The sequence below is a fragment of the Crocodylus siamensis genome, chromosome 15 (assembly GCF_052110815.1).
Source record: "Crocodylus siamensis isolate JL-2025a chromosome 15, ASM5211081v1, whole genome shotgun sequence".
Lineage (NCBI taxonomy): Eukaryota > Metazoa > Chordata > Crocodylia > Crocodylidae > Crocodylus > Crocodylus siamensis.
Genome location: NC_143409.1, coordinates 14,893,032 through 14,918,095, shown reverse-complemented (window position 1 = coordinate 14,918,095; position 25,064 = coordinate 14,893,032). Strand labels below are relative to the sequence as shown.

The window sequence follows — 25,064 nt, the reverse complement described above, 5'->3', positions numbered from 1 at the left end:
ACATGGGCTGCCAATGTGGGGATGCAGTCAGGAAGGCTAACTGCACCTTGTCATGCATCCACAGATGCATCACGAGCAGGTCCAAGGAGGTGATCCTCCCCCTCTATGCAGCACTGGTCAGGCTGCAGTTGGAATACTGTGTCCAGTTCTGGGTGCCGCACTTCAGGAGGGATGTGGACAACATGGAGAGGGTCCAGAGAAGGGCCACTCACATGATCGGGGGTAGCAGGGCAGGCCCTACAAGGAGAGGCTATGAGACCTGAACCTGTTTCAGCCTCCACAAGAGAAGGCTGAGGGGGGATCTGGTGGCCATCTATAAAGTGGCTAAGGGGGACCAGCAGGCAACGGGAGAGTCCCTGTTCCCCCAAGCACTACCGGGAGTAACAAGGAATAACAGCCATAAGTTGACTGAAGAGTAGATTCAGGCTACATATCAAGAGGCACTACTTCACAGTCAGGGCGGCTAGGATCTGAAACCAACTTCCAAGGGAAGTGGTGCTCGCTCCTACCCTGGGGGTCTTCAAAATGAGGCTAGATAGACACCTTGCCGGGGCCATTTGACCCCAGCATTCTTTCCTCCCATGGCAGGGGTCGGACTTGATGATCTCTGCAGGTCCCTTCCGACCCCACCAACTATGAAACTATGCGCATATGATGAGCTGTAACTAAGTGTAAAAGAAAACTGACAAGAAGGGCAAGGAGTGGCTCCAGGAATTGCTAAGCCTCTGCAAAGTGACACCTTGTCAGCTGTGATGCTGCTGTTGGCATGCAGAATCAGGGAGCCAGCCCAAGAGGAGCTGTATTGGCAGAGGTCCATGTTTAGCATTTTGCAGCACTGTTGTCTGCCAAGGGTTAAACTGGACCACAAGTTCTGTCAGTGCCAGGCAAAATGAAGCGGTCCTTACTCAAGCAAAGCATAGCTCCCCCACTTGAATTTACTAGGCAAAATGAAAGAGAAGAATTTAGGATCTAAAGCTATGGACTGTGAAGCGTCACTGCCACCTCCTTGCCTGGAGGAAGCTGTCATCCCCACTCCAGGTACACCAGCTGCCTGCAAAGGGACAGATTTCCTGTGCAAAGTCAAAACCTGCTGGAGTCTGCACAGGCCCCCACAAGCAGCCCTGCACCAAGGGTGACTGGGGCAGCAGTGTCCAATGGTGAAGAAATCATGCAGTGCTGCCTTTCACAAAGGGTGGCTTCCACTGTGTGGGTGCAATCAGTGCTTGGTACACATGCCCCCTGACCTTCCTGTTCAGCCCTGCTGGCTAACACCTAGAAAATACAGCCTTACAACTAAGGCCTGATCCAAAGTCCATGGAAGGCAACAGGAGTTTTATGTGCACAAGGAAAGCAAACTGGGGTCAAATTCAAAAGACATCCTCTTAAGCTTTCTCTGCTGCTTACAGTCAGCTGATGAACACTGGGCTCTTCTCAGCCTCTCCCACAGCAAAACAACCAGCAGGCTGAGCAAAACTTTCCAGCACTGCCCACTCCATGTACCTGATAGGAATCTCCTGCCAGTCTCCCCTATCCTGAGTGACCTCTTCTCTTTACTGATGTCCAGTGAGCCCTTGCTGGGTCCAGGCAGAAGTGCTGATCAGAGGCACAGGCCAACCCCAATCACGGCCAGTGACAGCCAGCATGGAGTTGACGATCTGAGAACAGAAAGCAGAGCTAGGAATATGGTCAGCTAGTCAACAAGGGCAGTACCCAGGTTCAGGTGCTTGTCACTAACCAGCATCTCCACTGGCTCCTGGAAGGGGAGTCTGAATTGCTGGACATGCCAGGAGGTCATTGCCCATCTCAAGCACCCAAAAGACTCAAGTCCAACGATTTATTCCCTACCTACAGCATCACAGAAGAAGCCCTGTAGGGTGAGGAAAACTTCTTTTCTTGACATGACAACATGACAGGAGAAGGAATCCAGACATGAAGGCCTTGTGCAGCCTCCTGCTTATCCAGTGGGGCCAGAATGGCTGTAAGGAAACAAGATGGGAGCTCTAACCAACCTCAAAGCTGATACAAGATCAAACTCAACCTTGAACCCGGTGAGACTAGTGCTAGGCAGTGCTGCCGGATGGCTGGGAAAAGCAGCTGGAGGCTAGGGCTAGCAGTGGCATTAGCATTAACCTTGGTTTGCCCATCCTGGGTCAAAGAAGCTTGAAGAATGTCTGGACTCTCTGTGGTTCCCATCTTGTACCTGCTCCAGTGAGCAGGCTTGTAGGGTGGTGAGACCTGCTGGGGAGTTCCAAAGTGGCTGTGGTACAAAAGCAGAGCTGCATTTGAGAGCCAAATGTGTGATACACCAGACGCAGATGCAATCACAGACGGCTTTGTTGACAGGGTTTAATAACAACTGAGCTGCTGGTAACAACGTGCTGCTGCTGAGCCAATCTTCCAGAACCCTGTGAATCTCAGTCACTCATCAAATCCTCCAGTTCAACTGCTTGACCTGCTGGCTGGCTTTGAGAAGAGACCCCTCTGCTATGATTCTGGCCCAACAACACTGCTCATGCCTGGTTGTGCCATGGCTATAGACAAGGGGTGAGGAGCTGCTGGTGCAGGCTGAGCAGCAGGTGTGGCAGGAGGCCAGGAGCCAATCTGTGCATTGAGCTGCCTCAAGATGGAGGCTATGATGAGTTACAATGAAAAGTTGCTGTTCACACATTGGAAGGCTGACCATAGCTACTCCCTTGCAAATCACTTCTTCTGTCTCTCCTTCTGAAGGGTGGCCGCGTACTTCTGCAACCGGCTCCAGCATCCCGGCATCTGCTGGCTGAGCCCCAGCAAGTGCTCTTGTCTAACGCAGAGAAGAACCCAGCCATTAGTGTGGCCCCTGTCACCACCTCAAACCCCATTCCCCAGCTGACCGGGACATAGTTAGCTTTGTGTGGCTCCACAGAATCAGTTTAGAATAGATCTGTGTGAATGAAATACCCCCTTCCAAAACACACATGTTCAAAGATGTATATCACCATGCAGAGAACCTTCACAGACCATTTAGGGCACACAAACATCTGGGCTCTTATGGGCTAGAAAATGAGCTACAGCCTCTACAGTTGTCCTCACACAGCTGTGTGCACAGTGCATACAGTCAAATTATTGCGCGCATGCCCAGCAGGGACTTTTCAGATGCATAGAGAAAGGCCCAGTGTGTGTTTATCCAGAATCGCATCCCTCTAAACTGAGATTGGTGGCATAAGCTCTGAATAAGAGAGGAATCTGAGGGGGTGGAGGTGTTCCTGCCTCCCCCATTTTTATAGTATAAGGATGATATGAGAATCTCATTCTCGGGGAAGTTCTGTGAACTTTCAAGAGAGGAACACAGGCAGTGATATGAGATGAGCACCTCTCCGTCTACAGCCAGCCAGCCAGAGCCCTGATTCAGCGCTGGAAGCAGAGGAGAGTTGGGGAACACTGTTAGGTAATAAGCAGTCTATGAGGCCCTTCCCACAGCCACCTGCTGTACTTCAAACTCCCAAGCTATGGGCCCACTGCATCACTGGAAGGTTTCCTTGGATCAGACCATAGGTTTCCCAAAGTAACAGCTCAAGGAACAACAACAAGAGATACTACAATGCCACCTAGTGACAACACAAGGCAAGTCCACTTGCCAGGCACAGGTTATGCTGTGTGTGGTCCAGAAGGTAATAGCTCCCACTATGTGTGTTAAATGAAATATAGCCATGGGACTATGAGTGGGAGGAAAGGGAATCATTTACAGATCCAAGCTCATCCTAGCCATAGCTGGAGCAGCATTTCCATCCTGAGGTGGCACAAGGAACTGCCCTAATGCGAGTACAGGCAAAGCCCCAGCTTCTAACTTTCCAGACTTCCCAGTCAGAAGACCTCACCTGTTGCGCAGGAAAATGTCACATCTCTTGTCCCATGGCAGGTGCTGCAGGGATTCCGGGGGAGACTCCAGTTTCTTTGGGAAAACATCCCTGAGCGGGTGGGAATTGAAGTCAAAGAGGAAGATGGTGCTTTGACTGTCTTTGGCCTGTGACACAGCATCTGCCTGCTGCTGCTCTTGCCCTGGAAAGCAGAGATGAGAGGGCAAGGAGCGTTACCTCCCTGTGAGGCATATTCTGCAGCCTTACTATGCATGGGACAATGAGAAAGGCTGCCACAACTGCATTGGGCAAATTACCCTGTCCTGACAGCTGCTCTGAAAAAGTTATTCAAACAGGAGAAATGAGAACAGCCTCAGATGAGTCTGCTTTGTGCCAACACCATCACAACTGAAAAACAGGCTTCAGTTCCCAGCAGGCCACTAAGTCAGAGAAACATGCATGGCCAGGGCTTGGTGAGAAATCTGTCAGCACAGATCTTATAGCAGTGGAGCTCCAGAGCATGTGTTAGAGGCTAGTACAGGGCTGGTTGGGCCCAGAGCACTCCTTGTTCCCTGCTGCTACATCTTTCTGGAGAAACTACTAATACAGCAGGTCTTTCTGAGGAGGGCTCTATCAGTAGGCAACTGCTGTAGGTGCCAAAGTGGGAGAGAGCTGCAGCAGGGAGTGGCAAACAGGTAGGGAAGAGGAACAAGTGGTGGGCATGGAGGGGAGGGTCTATGAAACACCCTCCTAAGTAGCCGGTGGCCTGCGCTCTGAGTAAGGCTCAGAACCCCCGCACCAGCCATCTGGGAAGGATACAAGCACTCAGTCAGTTCCAAACTCCAGTCTGGGGTTGCCATCTCCACCTAACCCCTCTCCTGTGTGCCCAAGGACAGACTGCAGGCAAAGAAGGAAGCAGGCAGACTTCTGAGCCACTCACTTTGATTAGAGCCCAGCAGTGAGGCTTTAAGTCCTTGTGCACTCCAGTAGAGCAAGCAGGGACTGCCCACACCACTCTCTGCATGCAGAGACAATAGCACACAGACATCACACACAAACACTGACCAACCTCAAGGCTCCAGGATGGCGGCATGACTTCAGGATTTGCTGCAAGAAGGCTGAGCAGATACTTTCTCCTCCTGAGGAACCACCAGCTTGACAAGCAATAGAGACCAAGAGTCCCCTTCCCATTCCCACATCCACCAAGTTAACTGCCCGCACCTGTGCCCTTGTGTGTCTCACTCCCTACCTTGGAGGAGTAGGTGCTGGTTCTCAGTATCCAAGGCAAACACTGGCTGCCAGGGGGATGCTACTGTGTAAGAGGGTGGGGTAACCAAGTGGCAAATGGTCTGCAGCATGGCTGTGTCTATCAGGGACACTGTGCCATCCCGGGAGAACACCAGCACCTGAAATACCAAAGGGACACTTAAAACAGTGCACAAGATGGCTGACTGGAGCTGGCAGGCTCCTCATATTAGGCCAGTCATGGAAGTGAGAGTCCCACCACTCACAGTAAGGACAGATGAAACTATGCATATCAGCAGTGAGCTGTGGGGGAGGCCAAGCCTGGAACAACGGGAGTGCTACTGGTCAAAATAGAGGTGGGTGACAGAGCAGCCTGGAACCAGGTTGCTCAGTGCCTGCTGACTAATGGCTAACTCTAGCTAGGTGTTTTTCACCCATTATTTTCCTAAGGACTGAACTCTCAAGGCTGCTTTGCCTATTTCCAAGCATCTGTCCATCTCTGCTGGTTACACAACTCCAGTCTCTGGCTCTAGTTTATAACTGTCTGGGGTTGTGTTTTCCCTTGAAGCCTCTCGGCACCAGGGATCTTCCAGCAGTGAGACTGTTCTGTTGTGGTCATCCCTCTCATCTCAGTCCCAGGTACCACAGGTCTAGTTGCTCAGCTCACTCCTCTCTGCATATTAGCCTAACCATGACTCTGACTCCAGGCCCTATTATACATTCACACTCTTCAGAGGACCTTGGCAGGGGCTTGCAAACTCACTGTGCCACTGAAGGTGAGAAGGGGTGCCACTGTGTTGATGGTCTGACCTGGATCCTCTGGCCTGTAAAATAAGTGTGAGCTTCTGATGTAGACTCAGCATTTTAATAGGCACAGTGACAGCAGCAGCAGTAGGACATGGCATAGGGGCACACATGGGGCTCATGCCATGCTACTGTTACCAACAAAGCACAGACTGCATTTGAACCCCCCTACAGTCTGTGCCTGGATGCCTCTGCCGTGGCTGGGTGCAGAAGTGCAGCCCCTTGTGAGTATACCTGCCCACTAAGGAGAGCAGTAACAGAACCATGAAACTGGCACTGCTCCCCAACCTCAGACTGGCAGGTGGCCAACAGCCCAGGACTCTGGCAGAGAGTGCAGGAAACTCCACCCCTGCTTCCAGTTGCAAGTTCTTTTGGGAAAGAGAGGGGAGAGAAAGTACTGGGGAGAGCACAGCTGGGTGGGAATCAGCTCTAGATCAAACCAGCCCAGAAGACAGCCATGCTAGTGGCTCCATAAGCCTGTGTCACTGCCTGTGACGATGAGGAGATGCCCCCAGTCTGGCCTCATGCTGGCACTGGGACCACTGGCTGCTCTAACTGATTGTCTGTCACTGATAACAGCAAATTCCTGCGGGTAGTTGAAGGAGTCTCCCCCTCCAGGTGAGAGGAACTTACTGGGAACTGCACATTGTTCAGATGACACAGGATATCTGGCCTTTGCACAGCTGTCAAGGGAACAAGGGGGTGCCCACCTCACCTGCCTGCCAGAAGCACTGTGTTGGACTGTCCAGTCCATGATGCTGCCACCAGGTGGAGAGATCCATCCACACACAATGCTAGGAGCTGCACTTTGGGGTGGGCAGGGTCTCCGCTAGGGCAGAGCCCCTGGTCCTTGGGGGCAGCAAGACACGGCAGGAAGTGGATGCTGCGGATCAGGCATCCCTCAGGGAGGGCAGTTACACCTAGGGGGCTTCCTGGGGAGAAACAAGCATCACATGACTAGTAACAATATGCAGCTTGTTAACACAGGGGCTGGCAATGTAAATAGCCCCACTCCTATGAGCTGGGCCAAGACCATTCCTCCTACCTACAGTTCAGTATGAAACAGCTGCTACCTTCTCAGCTGTGGCCTACACAGGTGCCACCATGGAGATTACTACCTCTGACTCTTGTCTGGGACAGTCTCTGTATCACAGCAGATGACTCAGCCCCCAGTGTCATCCAACATGTTAATCCCACAACATGGTGACATTACAACAACCCCAGAGATGTTCTGGCGTGTGATGTCAACCTGAGGGAGCATTCTGTGGACATTAGGCTGAGGCGGGGAATCAACCCAGATGTTGCAGTTCACACCCAACAAATGCACACGAACTTTGTGGGTACCCTGGAAGATAGTTTAGTCCCAAATGAAACAGCTCAAGATGTGCAGCACAATACAGTCCATTACTCAGCTAAGGCCACATGGGAGGTTTTGACCACCCATACCAGGAAACTGTTGAACCTGGAAGTCCTTCAGAAGGCATTCTTGGAGCCATATCCATGACCTGCCACTCGCACACCTTTGGGGAGCCCCTGCCCCAGCCAGCGTCCCACTGGCTCCCATCCACAAGACAGCTCACCTAGACGGTTGTTCCAGACAGTTATTGTTGAATCTTCGCATGCCAAAGCCAAGTAAGAAGAGCAGGAGCTGACGGCTGAGCATGTGATCAGAGCTGCACATGGCCAGACAGCATCAGGTTTCAGTTCAGTATCTAGAGGGAAGGTGGTGACTGGAGAAAGCCTTATTTCCAGGAAGACACAGAACCCCCACTCCATGAGCCCCTGAGCACAGTGGGTGCCATTCAGGAAGTCACACTGCAACACTGCCTCTCTGGGAGCCCCTTGAGCAGCCTGGAGCCCTCACTATCCAACTGCCCCCTTGGACCAGAAGGGCACACATCAGATAAAGGGCCTGCTCCTCTCCTCCCCATTTCCCTGCTGGTCATGGAGAATGAGTCTCCTCCTGCATCAGGAGACTTAAAATGGCCCTTGAGCCTCCCTGCAGTGTGGTAGAAATCCCCTCATCTAAATCTGACCTAGCTTGATTCCGCTGCTGCTTATAGGTCTCTGTGAGAATGAATGACTCAGAACCCAAGATGCCAGGGAGCAAACCACCATGAAGACAAGCACTTAGCCCACAAAGAGATGTACAGAAATCCCAGAACCAACACTGGGAAAGGTCAGATCACAGGCAGGGATCTTCTGTGAAAGCACAGGATGATGCTGAGAAAGATTGGGAGATTCCCTGCCAGGGAAACTTGGAGGTCATTCTTCTTTGAAATCTACAGCAGCAGTTTGGCCATCAGGGCTGGAGTGGGGTTTTGTCTTCTTACCTGCTTTCTCCTTTAGGGGCCGGGTCAGTAAATACAGACAGAGATTGTGGCTTCCACTCCAGTGCACACTGATACCAGCTGGGACCTCTGGAAAAGGGGAAGAAAAGAAAGCTAAAGTCGGTCTTCCTTAAACCTGAAGGGAGCAGCAGAAGGGATCTAAGCTACATTGCAGCCATCTGTGTAATCAGCCCCAGCCCTGAGCAGCAGCTGGTCCAGGGCTTTTCACTGAAGAAGGCTTGTCTGGATCCCATGTTTCTTGAAGTCTGTTCAGGCAAGGCCAGAACTAGAGTAAAATCTCTTCTTCCCATGATTTTTTTCCTTGCCCTGCCTGTGATGACAGGTTATATCCCCCTGCCCCCAAACACACAGCAACTCTGAGTATAAGAAATGACCCAGGCAGCCCTGCTGGACCACAGCCACCAAGAATGGAAAAGGCTTTGCAGTGGAGTGGTATAAAAATACTGTCCCTTGACCCACCTCCTACAGATATAACCCCAGTGCCAGCTGGTTCAGAGCAGCTAATTCCTAGTCTGAGCCAAGCTTCCTGGCAGTCTGGGCCATGCAGTGTGAAACAATGCTGATGCCACATGCTGACTTGCTTGACCAGCAGCAAGCAGTTAAGTATGAGGGAAGATATTTGCTTTGCTATATTCCAGAATCCCACAGCAGACAAACCAGCAGGACCAAGGAGTTCAAAGCAGAATCGCATAGCAGCAGAGACACTGGATTGTGGGGCCTCTCCCCGCATTCACCACTGCCCCACTCCATCCTCTCTCTCATCTCTCCTCATGCTTGTTTGTCTCCCTTCCATCCCCACACTCAGAGTATTCCTTGATGTCCACAGATGCTTCCCTGACAAAGTGCCCTGGGAAACATCTGAGTACTCTAGGAACACTGAGGATTGTGCCTGTTCTGAGAAAAAGATAGCTTTGCTGGCACCTGCTACACTTTTCATCCCCATCACCAAGAAGAACCAGGACAGTGGGAAGACGCAGCTCTCCAAGTAATACAGACTGCTGATGTAGCAAATCCCATGAACACCAGACTAACGGACGGACGGACAGAGAGATTCACTGCTGAATCCAAAGAAAAAGCCCCAAGGGAGTAAGTACTAGTATCTCCCCCCGGCACATCCTGTAAGTGGCTGGATCAGAGTCATACTTTATGCCACTTATGCTGAGACCCTCAGCAGCTGCCATATCAACAGCAGCCAAGTATCCAATTAGTTCAGCATTGTGTCTCCAGTGGTGGTCTATATCAGATACTTCAGAGGAGAAGAGGAATCCTTCCTTTTGTAATAATATAACACAGAGAAAGGAGGGAATTCTTATGAACCCCAGCTGGTCATTTGCCTAGGCCTGAGACAAAAGGAATGATAGGCCCTTGCATTTTCACCCTAACTCTTGTCCTTGCAGATGCTGTTCTTAGTCCTAGCAATTCCTGAATCAGTTTGAAGCTCCATGGGTTAACAATATGTTCCACCCATTTCAGGTACCTGGCTGTAATTTGATTTCAGGTCCCATCTGCAATATCCGACCAGGCAAGATAAAATGAAACATAGTGTGTCTGGAAAAGAAAGAGATCATCGGTGTAAGCAATGGAATTATGCTGATAAACAGGCAGCAACCTACTGTGACCAGGAGTGGTGGTGGCTGGGCCCTCATGCCTGGGGACTAGGGAGCTAAATTTGCAGGCCACGATTTACAGCAGTGGTGCCCAAATATTTTGGATTCTCATTCTCCATTCTCAACCTTCAAAATGTCTCAGATCTCTGGTCAGCAAAGATGCTATAAGAGGCATAAGGAGCCTGATGTGATCTGAGCAGCAGCTACAGACCCCTAGTTAAAAGCTTGAGTGAAGAAGTGCCCCAGAGGTGGCAATATAGAATGGAAACTCCTAGGATTACTTATGGCTGAAATGTTAGATGTGCCAAGAATGGGTGCAGGGGCCTTCATGGTTCTTCCCCTCTCCTCACCTGGGAGTCTCCTCCTTGCTGTCAGATTCACTGTCTCTCTCCAGGTATGTTTTGAAGGTGCTGTGAAAGATTGCATCCTGCTGCTCCAATTGGCAGTCCTTAATCATGTGATTGTGTCCCAAACCAAGTACACTGCCATCATCAATTTTCATTAAGGCATCCAGTGGACTTTTAAATATGCTTCCTGGATTGAGGTCATAAAGCAGAGTGACAGGCCTAGAAGGAGCAGAATCGACAGGGACCTGGGAAACTCTGGGGTATATCTAATCATCACCCCTTGTAAGTGTGATTGCTTTCTCATGGATGTAGGAGGCTAGACCCTATTCTTCTGCCTATGGGTGGAAACATCTCCTGTCACCTGGATGTTTCAATATAGATTTCATGTTTTTATGCTATTTTCCATGTTCTCATTCCTTTTTCTGATTGGCTAAAGGTAGGGGCTCACCTGAAAACACTCAGAGCACAGCAGCACTACACTGCTAGCCCCTTGCATTTCCCTGCCAGTGTCTTGGCACAGGGACTACTCCCTTCAGGTCCTCCTTAGACCTTCTCCCCACAAAAGACTCAGCTTTGGGTCACTGCATGTTCTTACTGGGGCAAGGGAGAGGAGCACACCAAAGCACGGAGGCCTGGGGCTGCTCTCAATTATTTGAGAGCCAGGATAAAGCCGGTAACCACCATAAGTTCTACATTCACTGCCAGGAGCCAGCTCCTTTCCCAGTTCAAAGGTGGCTACCTGCTATCTCACCCCCTTTGGTCTGCCTTCCTCTGCTCTCTTCTATCATACCCCTCTCTCTGCTCCTGTGCAGCTGAGATTGGGCAGGCACATGGACAACCAAGCTGACTCAGTAACAAAGCAGAGGGGAAGAAAGGCCACAGAGGTCAGTGAGTGAGCATGAGAAAAGATGCACAGCCCAACATGCATCTATGTGCAGAACCCATTGCCATAGTGCTGGGTCAGGGATGGGACCTTCAGACAGCAGTGCTATATAAATAATCACTGTTAAATCACAAAGGTGATGAATTATTACTGTGTCTAACTAAGCAGCTATTCCCACTCCAGGGTCTGTAATGATCTCCAGACCAGAGCAAGGGAGGAGGCAGTAAGGACTTTACTGTAACTCTCCTTCTCTGTTATACAGCTACACAGACACAGAGGCATTGTTACTTCATCCGACTCAAGGAAATTCCCACTTCCCCACCAAAAGGAAGTGGCCCAAAGCAAAGCACAGAGAACAATGCTGACCTGAGAGGGGTTTGGGTGGCCTGACCTTCAGCAGCAGCATGGGGTGACTCAGCCTGGCACCTAACTTGCTTGTAGACATGCGTGTCTCCTGCAATGGGAGAGGAAGACTGCCCTCAGCATGGGTACTTCCAGGGGCCTGTCTGCAGCCTGTGCTGCCTCAAACTAACACTAGGCAAACTGTTACAGCTGACCCCCTGCCCTACTGTTCTCCTGGGAACCAGATGCTTCCCTGCAGGAAGGGTTTGCAGGGCTTAGCACCCAGTACACTGCTCATGGAGATCCTCTATTCAGCCAGCTAGTGTCATAGTGATATTACAAGGGCCATACTCCTGCAGCCTGAGGGACGCAAAGGCCATGGTTTTGAACAGAAACACTGGGAGGAAAATATGCATAGCTGCATGGCAACCTGCTTCCTCTGGCTCTCAGACCTCAGCTCCTCCTTCAGCACCTCCTCTTCTCCATGCTCCACCTTTTAAAGAAGTCACTACCACTAGATGTTTGTCCCCAAATGCCCCTGAGTACAGCACAACCCTGGGAGCACCACATAAAGGATGAAGGCTCCAGAGATAGAGGGGCAGGATAAGAATTTTAGAGGGTGCTGCTGAAGGCAAGAACTAGGTTGGGCTCTAAAGGACCTGTAATAGCAGGAGATCCCCTCTACGCTTGGCTGAGAGGAATGGGGAGTCAGACATTTACCCTGAACTGGGGACCAGCATCCTCTTCCTACCCTCTGCCCTGGCATTGTTCATAGACTTGGCTCTGTAGGGAGTGGTCAGACTGAGCAGCCAGTTGCATGCAAGACAGAAGGGGAGGGAGCCTGGGTTCTCAACATGAGCACAGGGGGCAGCACAGGGGGAACACTTGGGCATTCATTGACTTTAGGATTGAGCCATCTCTGGGTTGAGGAGAAAGGAGCTGGCCAAGGGGATAGTGCTGAAGGGCAGTTCCCATTAAACTCCCAGCACTAATCTGAATTAACCCAGGCAAACACTGGGATGGATCGACCAGAGACTCAGGACAAAAAGGGTGGCCCAGGTTCCCACTGCTCTTCCCTGACAGAGAGGTCCAGGGTTTCAACCTCCAACTCCTTATCTACAAGCCCTCTGGGCAGCATAGGACAGTCTCACTCGTTATTATTACCATCTCTGCGGAACCTTCTCTCTGCAATTCCAGACTTTTCTGCCAAGGAAACAGAAGGAGACTGTGGTTACTCCACATGGACTGGCCAAGGTGATCCTGCTGCCTAAGCCTGAGAGGCTGACACAGGCTGGCCTTTTCTTTGGCAAAGAACAGGAAAATAAACCTGAATGAGAGTGCCCCAGACTGGACAATCAATGGTTACTGTCTCACACTTTGGAGATATCAGGCCTATGCTAATGCTTTTCTAGGCTGCTCCTGTAGTTCAAAGGGGCCTTAAAGAGGAAAAAGGCCTTCGTGAATACCTCCTGCACTGGGGGGGACCCCAGCTAGCACCACCCTCATGAGAAAAGGAGGTAGCAATTCCAGGGTGGGGAGGGCATGGAATGCTGATGAACTCCCCCGGAAAACTTGTCTAATGGGTAATAGGAGCATCTCAGTATCAAAACGGGATTGTGAAACATGGGATGGGAAGCACTGGCAACCGCCAAGCACATGTTCTTTCCTGCTACTGACAAACCCGTTCAGCCTGAAACATGCCGTCATTGTGTCTGCGGAGATGAGGGCTGAGGAGAGTGATGGATGCAAAAGGGCAAACAAAAAGGTATTTTAGTGAGACAAAAAATGTTTTGTACCATTTCTGAAGCCTGGCTGAACATCCTTTCCTGGACAGCTGGAGCTGCTGCAGCTGCAGCCCCTGGGGCATTTTCTGCCTCTCTCTCCCAGGAATCCTTAGGCAATCGGTAGATCTCCAGCCAAGCTTCTGTGCTGCCTGCATTGGGAAACTGCATTGAGCAACTGGAAAGGAGGAGGAAAGGTCTCTTAGGCAAGAGGCCTCTGCTGTCATACACACTTGACAGCAGGGTTTGGATTCATTTTGCATAAAAAATTATTCTCCATCTTTCCTCCCTGAAGCCTTCCATATCTCAATGACCCACTCATCCTCCTCATGGCCTCAGACCTTCCACCAAGGTCCTGTGTTGTCATCATTGGTATCAGAAACACCAGCCCATCTCCACATGCCCTGCATCCATGTCTGGCTTGTATCTCTGCACAGCCCCAAAATATAGCGAATAAGCAACATAAAAGAACTGAGATCCCTGGGGAAAACTGTTATATGGCTCCTGCTGGCTCCCTGCAGGACAGAGGTGTCAAACTCATCCAGCCCCACAGGCTGGATGAGTGGTGCAGGGTCAGTCCACAGGCCAGACCAGAGCCATAGATTGACGTTGTATTCTGCATCCTGCACATGTCCTGGAGTGGTTGGAGTGGGTGTCACACGTGGCCTGGTTCTGCTTTCCACTCCAGGGCTGTGCTGCACAACCCCCAGAGCTGCCGCCACAGAGCTCTGCTGCTCTAGTATACTGCAGTGTGGAGCCATCTGGCACACCCTGCATGCTGTCTGTAGGTCACTCTGTGGCCCTCAGGCAAGACCCACAGGCAGCACCACGGGCCAGATTCAGCCTCAAGCTGTATCTTTGACACCCCTGCCGTAGGATGTTACATGCTTTGTTTCTCTAAGCTGTGGCCCTCCAGGTTCCAGTAGAGCCCTGTGGTAGGGTATGGAGAGCCTGTTGAGGAGGGGGAGCCTATTCACATGAGCTCCCTCAGGCTTTGATGCGCTGAAGAGAGAACACTGCAATTAGGAAATCCCTGCACTCTGGTGAGGGTTGCTTGCTGTAGCAAGTTTGTGAAGAGCATCTCTGAGCTGTTCTCCCATCTGAATCAGGGGAGAGGAAGCCTAGCACCCAGTGTCTGACAAACTGCAATCCCTGAGACTTGCCTTGCAGCAGGACACCTGCATAACTGCCCCCACGGGAGAGCTCCACCTCCTCACAAGTGCTTCGCTTGCTGATATCTTCCTGCCAAACAAAGGACCACAGACATCAGGGAAGGTTTGGCTGCTGAAGTACGGTCAGTATTTCTTGAAGGATAATCACTTATTCCACAGTAGCTTTTCCTCAAGTGTCATAGCCAAAACCAATGACTTACCACTTCATTTAGGACTTTAATGAGAAGGAAGCTGTCCTTGGAAAAATAAAAGAGATGGGCAAATCCTGGAAAAGATAAACAAAGGTAAGAAGGGGATAGAAGGAGAGGGAATGGGGTGGGGAGTAATTTCAGGTCTTGACAAAACTGCAGTGACAGCTTATTCAAGGAGTTGGTAGCCTTAGGCATCATCTGTGGTTCTCAAGAGACTCATCTGCATCTTCTTCCCCTCAAAGAGACCTGTATCCAGCCCTCCTCCCAGAAGGAAGGGTCTTCAAGTGGGAGAGGAGAAACAGGAGGATCTCCAATCATTATGACACACTTTTCCTCAACGGGGTTGAAAGCAGATAATCACAAGTGACTGAAATACCAGGGAATTTGGGGACTCAGTAGCTTTGCTAGTAACTCCTAGCAGATGGCATTTCACACCACTCCCATCTCTGGTTGGGAATGGACAAGTTTAGTTTGGAGAGCCCTGCAGGGATGCAGCATGCACCAAAGGGATCCACTCAGATCCAGCTCCCTTCTAAAGGAAAGGAAACTGAAGGACATTGCTTTTAGACTGGATTCAATCATCAGAGGTTAAAAAGCCTTCCTAGGGTTGTTACATCCCTGGATGGCTCAGTGAAGTACAGTGGCCAACTAGGGGGAAGAAAACCCAGGCTATGCTGACAATGCTCCACAGACCTCACTGTACCACTGGTTAGTGTACTCACCTCAGTACAGTGCCACAGGCAAGCTAACTGGTCCTTCTGAGAGGTAGAGCTAAATAGCCTTGACACATGATGATGGCTTGCCACTCTGGAGGAATGTTACAGCTACCTCAAGAACTGGAACCAGTATAACCAGGTTGATACAATACCAGGCAACACCACACTGCTCCCTCTGTGGAGGGAGATGCTGCCTGGTACTGAGGAGACATTCTGAGGAAGTAGTGGTGAGGAACCAACTGACCCAAGGATATTTCTTTCAAATATGGAACAAAAATCTCACTTCAAAAACTATGCATAGACCCTGGGACACAGCCCTGAGATCTGGAACCATCCATGGTAAAACAGGACAGGTGGTCACTACACAGTGAGGCCAGCAGATTCCACAGGAAGTGAACAGATCTTTCTTGACCCCCATAGTGCCTCATGTTGACCTCCATAGAAAAGGGTCTCCTTTGAGGCTCAGCAACACTGCTCCTTGAACGGCCCAGGATCCTACTAGAGAATAACGAGAGGCACTGAGAGCTCTGCTGCCCTGTACGCCCAGCCTCTGCCACAAAGTTATAAGGCCATCCTCACTCTAACCATCTGATCTCCATGGCAGCTGGACCCTCTATTATATTTATTGGTCACATGTATTTCCTTCCTATTTTAGCCCTTTTTATGTAATGGATGCTTGTTTCCCACCCTGTGACACCCATCTCTTTATGGTACCTAATCCCTCCCTCTGGAAAGGACTCTGAGAAGCCTGTGTGGCACGGACCCATCTCATCCAAAGCAATGAGGACGTGGTTCTCATTCCCGAGGTCTGAGGCACGGATGGCACAAATCTCTAGCTTGGCTGCCTCCCAGGCACAGACCCGCCTACAGTCAGCTGCGCTGAAGGCTGCGAGTCCTGTGGAAATCCCAACAAAGATGTTTTTTCCAGATGCTGCCAAGCAGTTGGCTCTTCCTGCCACCTGTGGAGAGGAAAAACAAAGAGAAGGAACCATAATAGACATATGCAGCCACTATCCTGACAGAGGGATTCATTAGCAACATGTGGCAGTCTCCAGTGAAGGCTCCAGATCCCAGATCAAGTCAGAATGATTTGCAGTACATGGAGCAAAAAAATTGCATGTGAGCCTGCACATACCAGAGATCCCCCCCATGTCAAAGGTGAAGGACAACACATGAAGCCTCCCTGTCCCTAAGGGGGTTGGAAATAAACAGAAACCTTCAATCTGGAGGCACCTTTGAACAGCACTCAGTCCTTCCCTAACACAGCTGTGTGAGGGGGTGCTTAGCATCTCTATGCTCTTGAGATGACTAGAGTCAAGTGAAGTTATGGCAAGAGTCTGCCCTGAGCAAGAGAAACTCAGTCAGCCCTGAATGTTCAGCAAGTCTGCCGAAAAATGTGGGATTACAGGATATTTGTACACACGTCCTCCCTCTCCTCTAGAGCTTCCCACATTTGCCTACCCACTTCAGCCTACAGCAAGAACGTAAACACTGTAGACTTGGCAGTCTGGTCAGCAAGCCCACAAAGTCCCTACACACCATGCAGCTATTCTGTTCTAAACCATTTCTAAGGTATAATTTTAAATCACAGTTGAGTTTGTCCGCATTATTCCAGCTGACTCATCAACCTCTCCATGGTAAGCAAGGGTGGGGTCACCCTGAGGCAGAGAGGTTGTGAGTGGGTTTGATATAGTTTAACAGCTGCCTGCCCTGTTTCAGGGCGGTGTGGTGACAGACTCTGAAGAACAACCTGCCAAAACATCTTAGGATCTATAGCTTTACAGAACAAGGCTTGAGAGAGAGGGAAATGCTGGTGGGCTCCCACAAATTTGAACCAGACAGGAAAGGACGCAGAAAATCAACACACTGCTTGACAATACCACTGCAGAGCCAAGAGCTCCCTGCACTGTGAGGAGTTTCTGTACCTTGAAGTCACCTGTGGGCATGTACTGCGTGGGCTGCACCTTCAGTTTCTGTGCTTCTCGGAGTGCCTCTCTTTGCTCAATGATTTCCAAAGCCTGGTCAAACACCAGATTCACCATTTTATTGATCATCCGGAAGGGCTGAGGCAACTGGTCAAGTGTTTGATCAGGATCTTGCAAGAAGAAATTTTCCTCCTCATCCTCTTTAATCCAGTCCTTTTCAGACGGCAGAGGGATCTCGAGAGGATGCTTCCGGATGTACACGGGCATCTTTGTGCCTTCTTAGATGTACTGTACAGAACAGAGGATCCACACAGTAACCACAGCAAGTGGCGAGGACTGCACAACCCTGCAATGAATATGTTCATAAGGTAATGGAAGAAACAGATTTTAGCATCTAGATAAAGAACTCTTTACAACTTCCTGTCCATTCCTGATCTGTAGGCCTCACTTCTCTTCCCTGTTACCAGCCAGGCTGGCTTTCACAGCTCACATCCCTGGTGGTGACAGGGAGGTACCTTCCACCTTTTTTTTCCTTTTTTAAGGAAAATTATTTGTATCCCAAGTCATATCAGCCAAATCAATTCCAAATCTGAGAGTCACTCAAGAACTGTATGTGGCCCTACTAGCTGCAAGCATCCTTCACCCCCACCTGGGGCTTCAGATGCTTTCAAATCCTTTGGCGAGCATCCTACGTGCAGGCCCAAGCCCAGACACTTGGGGTTCAGATGCCTCTGAGTTTCACTTGCCCTTAGCCATATGGCCACAGGAACAAGCTAGGAAGAAGTCTCCCATTGCCATAAAGTCAGCCTATAGCCAAGATCTTCCCACTAGAAGCAGAGTGGGAGAGTAATTATGTATTAGCTTCCTGGCCTCTTGAAGGCTCAGATCAAGTGTAGCCTGTGCTCACCTAGGGGAAATACCGTGATCACCACGATGGCTTCCTAGTTGTACCCAGGGAAACCACGCTGCTGTAAAATTGGATAGTACCCGCATAGGTGATGCAGTTAACCTTGGCTTTACGCTCACTCTATGGAAATGGGAGACTTCTCCGTAGCTTGCTCCTGGGGCTTTATGGCTGAGGGCAAGCAAAACTTGGGGGCATCCGAACTCCAAGCCTCCAGGTCTGGGCCTGCAAGTAGGATGCCCGCCAAAGGTTTTAACAACATCTGAAGCCTCAGATGGTGGTGGAAGATGTTTGTCCGTAGTATGGCCACTTATGGTTCTGGACTGACTTGCGGATTTGGACTTGATTTGGCTGGGAATACAGAAAATTTAAAACAAAAAAAATAAATCCCCAAGTGGGAGGCTAAATATGCATTACTTCGGTCAGGGTACCACCCCCTGCCAAGAAAGTGGTTTTCTCCTGCCAGTCGGAAAACCACCTGGCCAAATATGCAGGTATAAAGGGTCTGATTTTGCTCTGCAGATTTACGGGGTTTGGGCCTGCCCTAGAGTAAGACATACAGCTCCGGTGAGCACCTGCCCAGTTCAGTCGGACCCGGAGGGTCGCGCCACGGGTGAAGATACACCTCGCGCTCAGGCCGTGTCCAGACGTGCCGCGAGCTGGCGCACTTCGAGGCGCAGGATACTTATGGCCTGCCCGGTGAGGGGCCGGAAAGGACCCCTGCTCTGGGTCTGGGGGGCTGGGAGAGGTGCATGCCGGGATGCTGGAGGAATGTCCTGCTGCAGCCACACCTGAGGTGACCCCGAGACGAGCCGGGAGCACAGCGGGGTTAGCCCTCCCCTACGGAGGCTCGGGGCCCGCGGGCCAGCCCCGGCCTTGGAAAGCCCCCGGGAGGCAGGCCTCGGGACCGGAGGAGCCTCGTTGGGGAGGGGAAGGGAATAGGGGCACACCCGCTCACCCGGCCCGGGGCGGTCGCTATGGCAACGCGGCGGTGCGCCGGCGCCGGCGCCGGGCGGAAGCAACGGCCGGGGCGGCAGGTTCCGGGCTCCCCTCGCCGGGGCGGAGCGCTAGCTCCCTCCCTCCCTCGCTCCGGCCCGGTGGCAGCGGCATGGAGGCCTTCGTGCTCTTCACCAACCAGACGCAGGGCCGCGACCGGCTGTTCCGGTGAGTGCGAGTGGCCCCCGCCGGCCGGCCTGACCCCGCCCCCGCCCCTGACCCCAACCCCGCGTGTGCTTGCCTTGCAGGGCCGCACAGTACGCCTGCATGCTGCTTGGCCACGTGCTGGAGCGCCGGGCCGGCCCCGGGGCCGCGCGGGCCGCCCTCCGCCAGCTGGAGGCCAGCATGAGCTCCGGCCGCAAGCGTGAGTACCGCCGCGCCCCCGCTCCCCTCGTCCGGGGGGGACCCTGGTGCAGAGCGGGGAGGAGGTGAGGTCGGACCCTCGGCGGGGATTGCCCCTTGCAGTCCGCGGGGGTCTGGAGGAGCCGGTCTGCCGGGAGGGAGGGGAGCTCCGGTCCGGCCCCCTCCCGTGGGGACAGCTGAGGGGACAGTCCAGTTGTCCTCTCTCCATCCGAAACCCGATGCCTTTATGTCTTCTGTTTTTCTCTTGACAAGAATCCGGATGCCTTTGTCCTCCGTTTCTTTCTTGACGAGAAAAACAGAGGGCATGAAGGTGTTGGGTTTTGTATCGACAGAGGACAGGGTAGCAGGAAACCTGGATGTCGTTTAGGGTGGCTGCCCTATGCCCAGCTGGGTTTTGAAAACTGAGCAGGCTGGAGCTGTGTTTGAAAGCATCTTCTGTGATTGGCTTCAGTTCACAGCAACTCGTAGGGGACTGGGGTGCAGGCACCAGAGATGTGGGTTTTCCAAAAAAATTTGAATCGGGAAAACTTTCTGGGAAAATGTTCCAATGCCCTAAAAAGAGCAGGATCTGATTTAGCGTGTTTATTTGACTTGCATTTAGTACACAAAACTGAAAAAAGGACCCCTGTGTTCATTTTATGTCCCAATAGCCACACACATTTAAACTGAAATATGAATTAAAGGCAGCACACTTAATGTGGTTTAACTGTTCTATTCAAACAAAGTCAAAGCTTTATGTGGAAAGAAATTATTTTAATTGGAATACTTGCAATGGTGTACTGGCTGTACATTTTCACATGTACTTCCCTTACATTGTTTGTTTAAATTTAAGGGGGAGAAAATGAAGGCACTGAAAACTGTTGACACACTAATTTTAACAAACCCAAATTATGTTAAAATAATTCTTCCGCTTCTGCAACATCTGGTGTGAGAGAGTCCCACATTTTAATGACATCCTTTTGATAGTTTTAAATTTACTAACCAGTTCCATGTTGTGGCCCCTGGTTCTTGTATTGTATGAGAGTGTAAATAATAAAATCCCTATCTACTTTCTCTTTGTCATTTAGTATTTTGTAAACCCTTATCATGTCTCCCCTTGAGCGTGTCTTTTTTTTTTTTTAACTGCATAGGCTGAGCTTCTTTAGTTTCTCCTCATATGGAAGCCCCTTCAGGTTTATGAGAAGCAGCAATGAAAGGCCATATTTTTTGTGTGGCGGGAACAAGCTGCAAAAAGATGTGGCTGAGGAAACGCTGAGTTTTCAGAGTGATCAGAAAGTGAATCCTCAGCCTTCCAGAATAACATAGAGGTGAAATATGATTAGTACAGTATCCTCTCCCTGTGAGAGATCCGAGTTAAAACCTGCTCAGTTTAGAGCTGAAATCAGCTTAGTGGGCCTCTGTCTACTTTATCTCACTGGCATCACAGGACTTGGTAGTAATTGGTAGTAATAAATCTGGAAAGGCTCAGAAGTAGCAGCAGTTGGTCTAAATCACTTTGGCAGGGTGGACATCAGCAGAGCTGTGTAGAGATGCCAAGACTAGAGCACATGGGATGGAGTAGGCTATTATTGTTGTATACCAAGAGAACTGCACGATATCTCTTGTAGGTGTTTTATTTTACTTGTGGTCTCTCACTTCTGTGAACTCAAAAGTTACCTCAGGTGAAGGTACAAATCCCCAGAGGATTTGGTAAGTTTTTGGAGAATACAGCTAGATGTAGTTGTATTCCAGAGCAGTACGTAGTGTCTCCTCCCTACAGGTTGCATCTGTTAGAAATGCACGTTAGCTAGCACGCTGTGTTAACCTCTGAGTTCTCTTGCAGTGTTCAGATTGGGCAACATGGTGCACGCCATAGTAGCAGCCAGGCAAACCATCCAGCTGCCAGACCCGATACCCCGCATCTGCTTGACGGCCTCCAACCTGACCCGTGCCCTGTATTTCATCTGTGACACAGTCCTGTGGCTGAAGAGCGTTGGCCTCCTCCCTCACATATACAAATGGAAGTGGCGGAGTTGGGCCACTAAGTGCTATTACTATTCACTGCTAATGAATCTGACCAGGGATTTATATGAGATCTCCTGGCTTCTGGAACAAGCTGCTGAAAAGGAGAAGGCAAAAGAGAACTCTTTTCCTTGGGACACACAAGACCAGGACCTGATCTGCCTGGAAACTGAACGGCGGTCACAACCATTTCTTCTCCTGCTGTGTTGCACACTGAAGAAGCATCCTCCTTTGTTGCTAGACACAGCAAAGAACCTTTGTGATCTTTCTAGTCCTTTGGACCGCCTGGGCATCTACAAGACCAACCCAGGAATTATTGGGCTCTGTGGCCTCCTCTCCTCCTTGGTAGGGATCCTCACGATAGCAAGGCCTCATCTGAAGCTGAAGTAATGACTGGAGAGCAGTGTGGTCATGCTCTGTGAGCTGACAGCTCAGTCTCTCTGCCTGGTTTTATTCCTAGGTTAGCACTTTAAAGAATAAGTATGTTTGACAATCATTCCTCAAACAGGAAAGCCTCAAAGGCTAATCTGTGGAAGAGTTAGTTATACTTTTTCTTCATCCAGGGCATCCTTGCAGGTGGGGAACTGCTTAATGCTGTGGCAGATTGCACAAGAGAGGAGACGGGAGAAGGAAGAGATGGAGCAAGGACTAAGAAAAAATCTCTCTGGATTTCTGTCGCACGCTGTTCTTCAGAGAGATTGCTGCTTGAGAAGGGATATGTTCCTGTACTTGAATAGAGTGGTGTTAAATTGTTACATGGGCAACTAATATATAAGCCATAAATAATGGTGCTGGCACTGGATGGGTAGAATTCAGTGATCAGAGGCTTATATAATCAAATGTCTGTGTCTAGCATGTTCAGGCATGTTGGCATCAGAAATATTCTGGGGCTATATTTCCACTAGCTTAGGTAAAAGTCAGTTCTGTGAAAGGATAGGATGTAGTGAGCCTACCATCTCTAGGCATCAGTTCAAGTCCAGCTCAATCTGGTAGGAACTGAAAAGTTGAACTATCAAATAATATAACATGGACACCATTGAAAATAAGTTGGTTGGCCTGGATCCCGCTCCTAGTGAATAAGGGTCCACATGCCAGAATCCACCACCTATCTGGCCTTACTACTGACAGTGCAAGGCCAAACCTTGCTCAGGTCGTGCAATCCAGATTCCGCTCCAGAGGGGTCTTCTAGGTCTGAGAAGGGGCATGTTGGTAAGGGGGCCTGTGTGAGGGAAGCCTCAGTGCTGCTCAGGCTAGGGATGAGCCACAAACTCCAGTATGCACAGCTACCAACCTGGCATTGCTCAAGTGCTGGAAATGTGACTGTTCCTGGGAGTGTTTGAAGCAGGAGGCTGATGGATGCTTTGCAGCAGGGTGGCTAAAGTACGACCTGTAGCAACCTCCATTTTACTGTGAAAGTGCATCCATAAACACCAGCAATCCTAGCATGGTGGTCTGAGCAGTCAGGATCTCCAAAGGTCTAATATTTGTCTCCTTGCTGGAAATTAAATGGTGGCCTGATTTCTTTGTTGGGAGGTTCCTGGGTATGCACCTCATCTCTCTGGGGCCTTGGAACTGCTTTCTGTTTTGCTAGGGTTTGACTAGAGTCTGAATATAGTGGAAAACTTAGTAAACTACTGAAGTGGCTTCTAGCTTGAGTGGCTGCCTTCTTGTGCCAAGAGGGCATAGTGCAAGGCTGAGCCAACCTCTAGTGTTTCTCCTTCTAGGGCTGGGGCTGATGGGAAACCTGAAACCCGGGAGCCAGGCTGGTGGGTTGCCAGGCTTTCCCTGAGGCTTCCTGGTATGGAAGAGGAAACCTTTTAAGTGGATTTTAGAAACTATGACATAACATTCCTTTTCCCAGCTGGAGACTACAATTTAATGCACCTTAATGTAGCTTAATGAAACTGAAGAATTAACAACATGGAAAGAATCCTTTTAGTGCCTTTACCTTATCTACCTCCCATGTACCAGCTGGATAAGGGTGGTGGCTGCTGCTGCTGCTGTTGTACTGTATCTGGAAAACACAAGCAATAAATTGTAAATAAGATTGAATCTGGGTCTGTTTGTAGATCAGGATATGTGTTGGGAGGTGCTGGGGATGAAGTTCTCCCCCTCCACCCCTGTTTTATAAAAGGGACAATGCCAGCAAAGATGTGCTGCCCCTGCCTGGCAGTGGGATTACAGAGTTGTCTTAAGGGCATCAAGGAAAGCTCCATTAGACTTATTGGGGTTTTAAATGAGTCCAGCTTCACATCTGAAGGAGGTGGGAGATGAAAATAACTCAGGTACTTGGCATCCCTTGTAATGAAAGGCACCAAGGCAGATGCTGTTAAATGGAAAAGAGCTGGACCTGTGCTCTGAGAGTAGGTCACGAGAGCTGGAGTCTTCTGGCCCACAGGCACTGTGACTTACATCAGCAGCTGCATCTGGATGCTGGTGTTGTATTTAAACTTTTTTTTGCCTAGCTGGGTCTTGGATAGGTGCATTGATACACTGGTCCGATATCGGATCTGTGGGGGGGCTACAGGTGTGGCTGAGGCCAGGGCTGTGCTGGGTTCTTCCTGGCAGATGTGGGGGGAGGGGCAGGTTGGGCCTGGGCTGCGCTCGGGGCAGGCAGCGGCACTGGGAGGGGGCTACAGCAAAATTTGGGGAGGCTGCAGCCCCCCTGTAGCTCCTCTTCCCCCACCCTGTGCACATGCTGGGAACAGCCCAATGTGGCCTCAGCTTGCATCTGCAACCCACCCTGCCCCTCTGGCACAGATCCAGGGGAACACGCCTCCCATGCCCTCCCAGGGTGCGCACAGGGGCAGGAGCCACCCTCCCCCCACACCCCCAGACAAGCCATGGCTCCATCTTGTGTCCCGCCCTAGTTGGGCAGTGCCAGCCTCATTCCTCCCTCATCTCAGGGGCCTTAATCCCACCCCTACCCCACACACCTTCCCTCCTGCTCCCCTTCCGCTAAAACAGACTTACTAGCTGCATGCAGCTGTATTGGAAGTATGCCGATATACCTCCTTAAAAATAGGCTGTTGGTGTCAGCCACCAAGATCTATCTCCTAGTCTCAGAGATCCAGGGTGAGCAACAGTGGCTGCTTTACAGCACACAGGTGTTTGGGACTGGAGGTGAAGCAAGGTGGCCTTTGCGCTGCAGAAGCATGGGGATGGATGAAGGGACACAAGTGGCCTTTGCCCCATGTCTGGGTGGAAGCAATGAAGTATGAAGGCATTATCAGGGCAGAGGTCTTGCTGTCTGCCAGCTCCAAACTAAAGCCAGTGGGGCGGGAGGATCAGCCACATGTTCCCTCCTGAGGGGTCAGTGGTGCTTTCACCATGGTTCACCGGATCCAAGAAAAACTCCATTGCCAAGTGCACAGAAGAGCAGCCACTGCCCTTTGCCTTGCTGTCTGGAGACAAGTGACTCATGCTAGGGCTGGTCTGGAAAATTTGCAAAGAGTTTCACTGCCTTTCCTTTTTCACCTCCATTTGGGGTGGGAGCCCAGCCAGCTTGCAAGGCCTGAGGTGGAGCATTAATATTTAGTCCCTGTGCTCCTGAGATTCCTTAGGGTGGGGTGGTATTTTCCCTAAGGCGCAGAGGTTGAGTCA

General features: G+C 50.6%; 2 protein-coding genes across 6 annotated transcripts; one reads left to right on the top strand and one right to left on the bottom strand.

The window, feature by feature from the left end:
* Positions 1 to 234: 234 nt before the first annotated feature.
* On the bottom strand, positions 235 to 17,464 carry WDR93 (WD repeat domain 93). Of its 3 annotated transcripts, XR_016439345.1 has the most exons (17): positions 17,198 to 17,464; positions 16,036 to 16,231; positions 14,566 to 14,630; positions 14,353 to 14,435; positions 13,209 to 13,341; positions 12,577 to 12,615; positions 11,437 to 11,524; positions 10,191 to 10,374; positions 9,711 to 9,781; positions 8,216 to 8,302; positions 7,463 to 7,594; positions 6,598 to 6,814; positions 5,842 to 5,902; positions 5,083 to 5,239; positions 4,903 to 4,972; positions 3,855 to 4,035; positions 235 to 2,800 (listed from the first exon to the last, which is right to left on the bottom strand). XR_016439345.1 is itself a non-coding variant. In XM_090029178.1 (16 exons), exons 1-16 carry the CDS (start codon positions 17,462 to 17,464, stop codon positions 2,701 to 2,703), a joined length of 2,061 nt encoding a protein of 686 aa, XP_089885304.1. In that variant the 3' UTR covers positions 235 to 2,700. The 3 variants fall into 3 exon arrangements, 2 of the variants coding, with proteins under 2 accessions (XP_089885304.1, XP_089885305.1); XM_090029178.1 differs by lacking the exon at positions 4,903 to 4,972; XM_090029179.1 differs by lacking the exons at positions 4,903 to 4,972; positions 12,577 to 12,615.
* On the top strand, positions 17,441 to 23,507 carry PEX11A (peroxisomal biogenesis factor 11 alpha). Of its 3 annotated transcripts, none has more exons than XM_090029182.1 (3): positions 17,441 to 17,565; positions 19,346 to 19,461; positions 21,283 to 23,507. In XM_090029182.1, the coding sequence occupies exons 1-3, from the start codon at positions 17,441 to 17,443 to the stop codon at positions 21,849 to 21,851; spliced, it is 810 nt and encodes a 269-aa protein (XP_089885308.1). In that variant the 3' UTR covers positions 21,852 to 23,507. The 3 variants fall into 3 exon arrangements, with proteins under 3 accessions (XP_089885308.1, XP_089885306.1, XP_089885307.1); XM_090029181.1 differs by lacking the exon at positions 17,441 to 17,565 and adding an exon at positions 19,072 to 19,265; XM_090029180.1 differs by lacking the exons at positions 17,441 to 17,565; positions 19,346 to 19,461 and adding an exon at positions 19,065 to 19,265.
* Positions 23,508 to 25,064: the final 1,557 nt, after the last annotated feature.

Coding starts and splice junctions, on each gene's coding strand:
- PEX11A (XM_090029182.1), top strand. CDS start 17,441: ATGCTTCCGGATGTACACGGGCATCTTTGTGCCTTCTTAGATGTACTG. Junction 17,566..19,345: donor GCAATGAATATGTTCATAAG/GTAATGGAAGAA, acceptor CTTGCCTTGCAG/GGCCGCACAGTACGCCTGCA. Junction 19,462..21,282: donor CATGAGCTCCGGCCGCAAGC/GTGAGTACCGCC, acceptor GTTCTCTTGCAG/TGTTCAGATTGGGCAACATG.
- WDR93 (XM_090029178.1), bottom strand. CDS start 17,464: ATGCCCGTGTACATCCGGAAGCATCCTCTCGAGATCCCTCTGCCGTCT. Junction 14,436..14,565: donor TTAAAGTCCTAAATGAAGTG/GTAAGTCATTGG, acceptor TTTGTTTGGCAG/GAAGATATCAGCAAGCGAAG. Junction 2,801..3,854: donor GACATTTTCCTGCGCAACAG/GTGAGGTCTTCT, acceptor TCTCTGCGTTAG/ACAAGAGCACTTGCTGGGGC.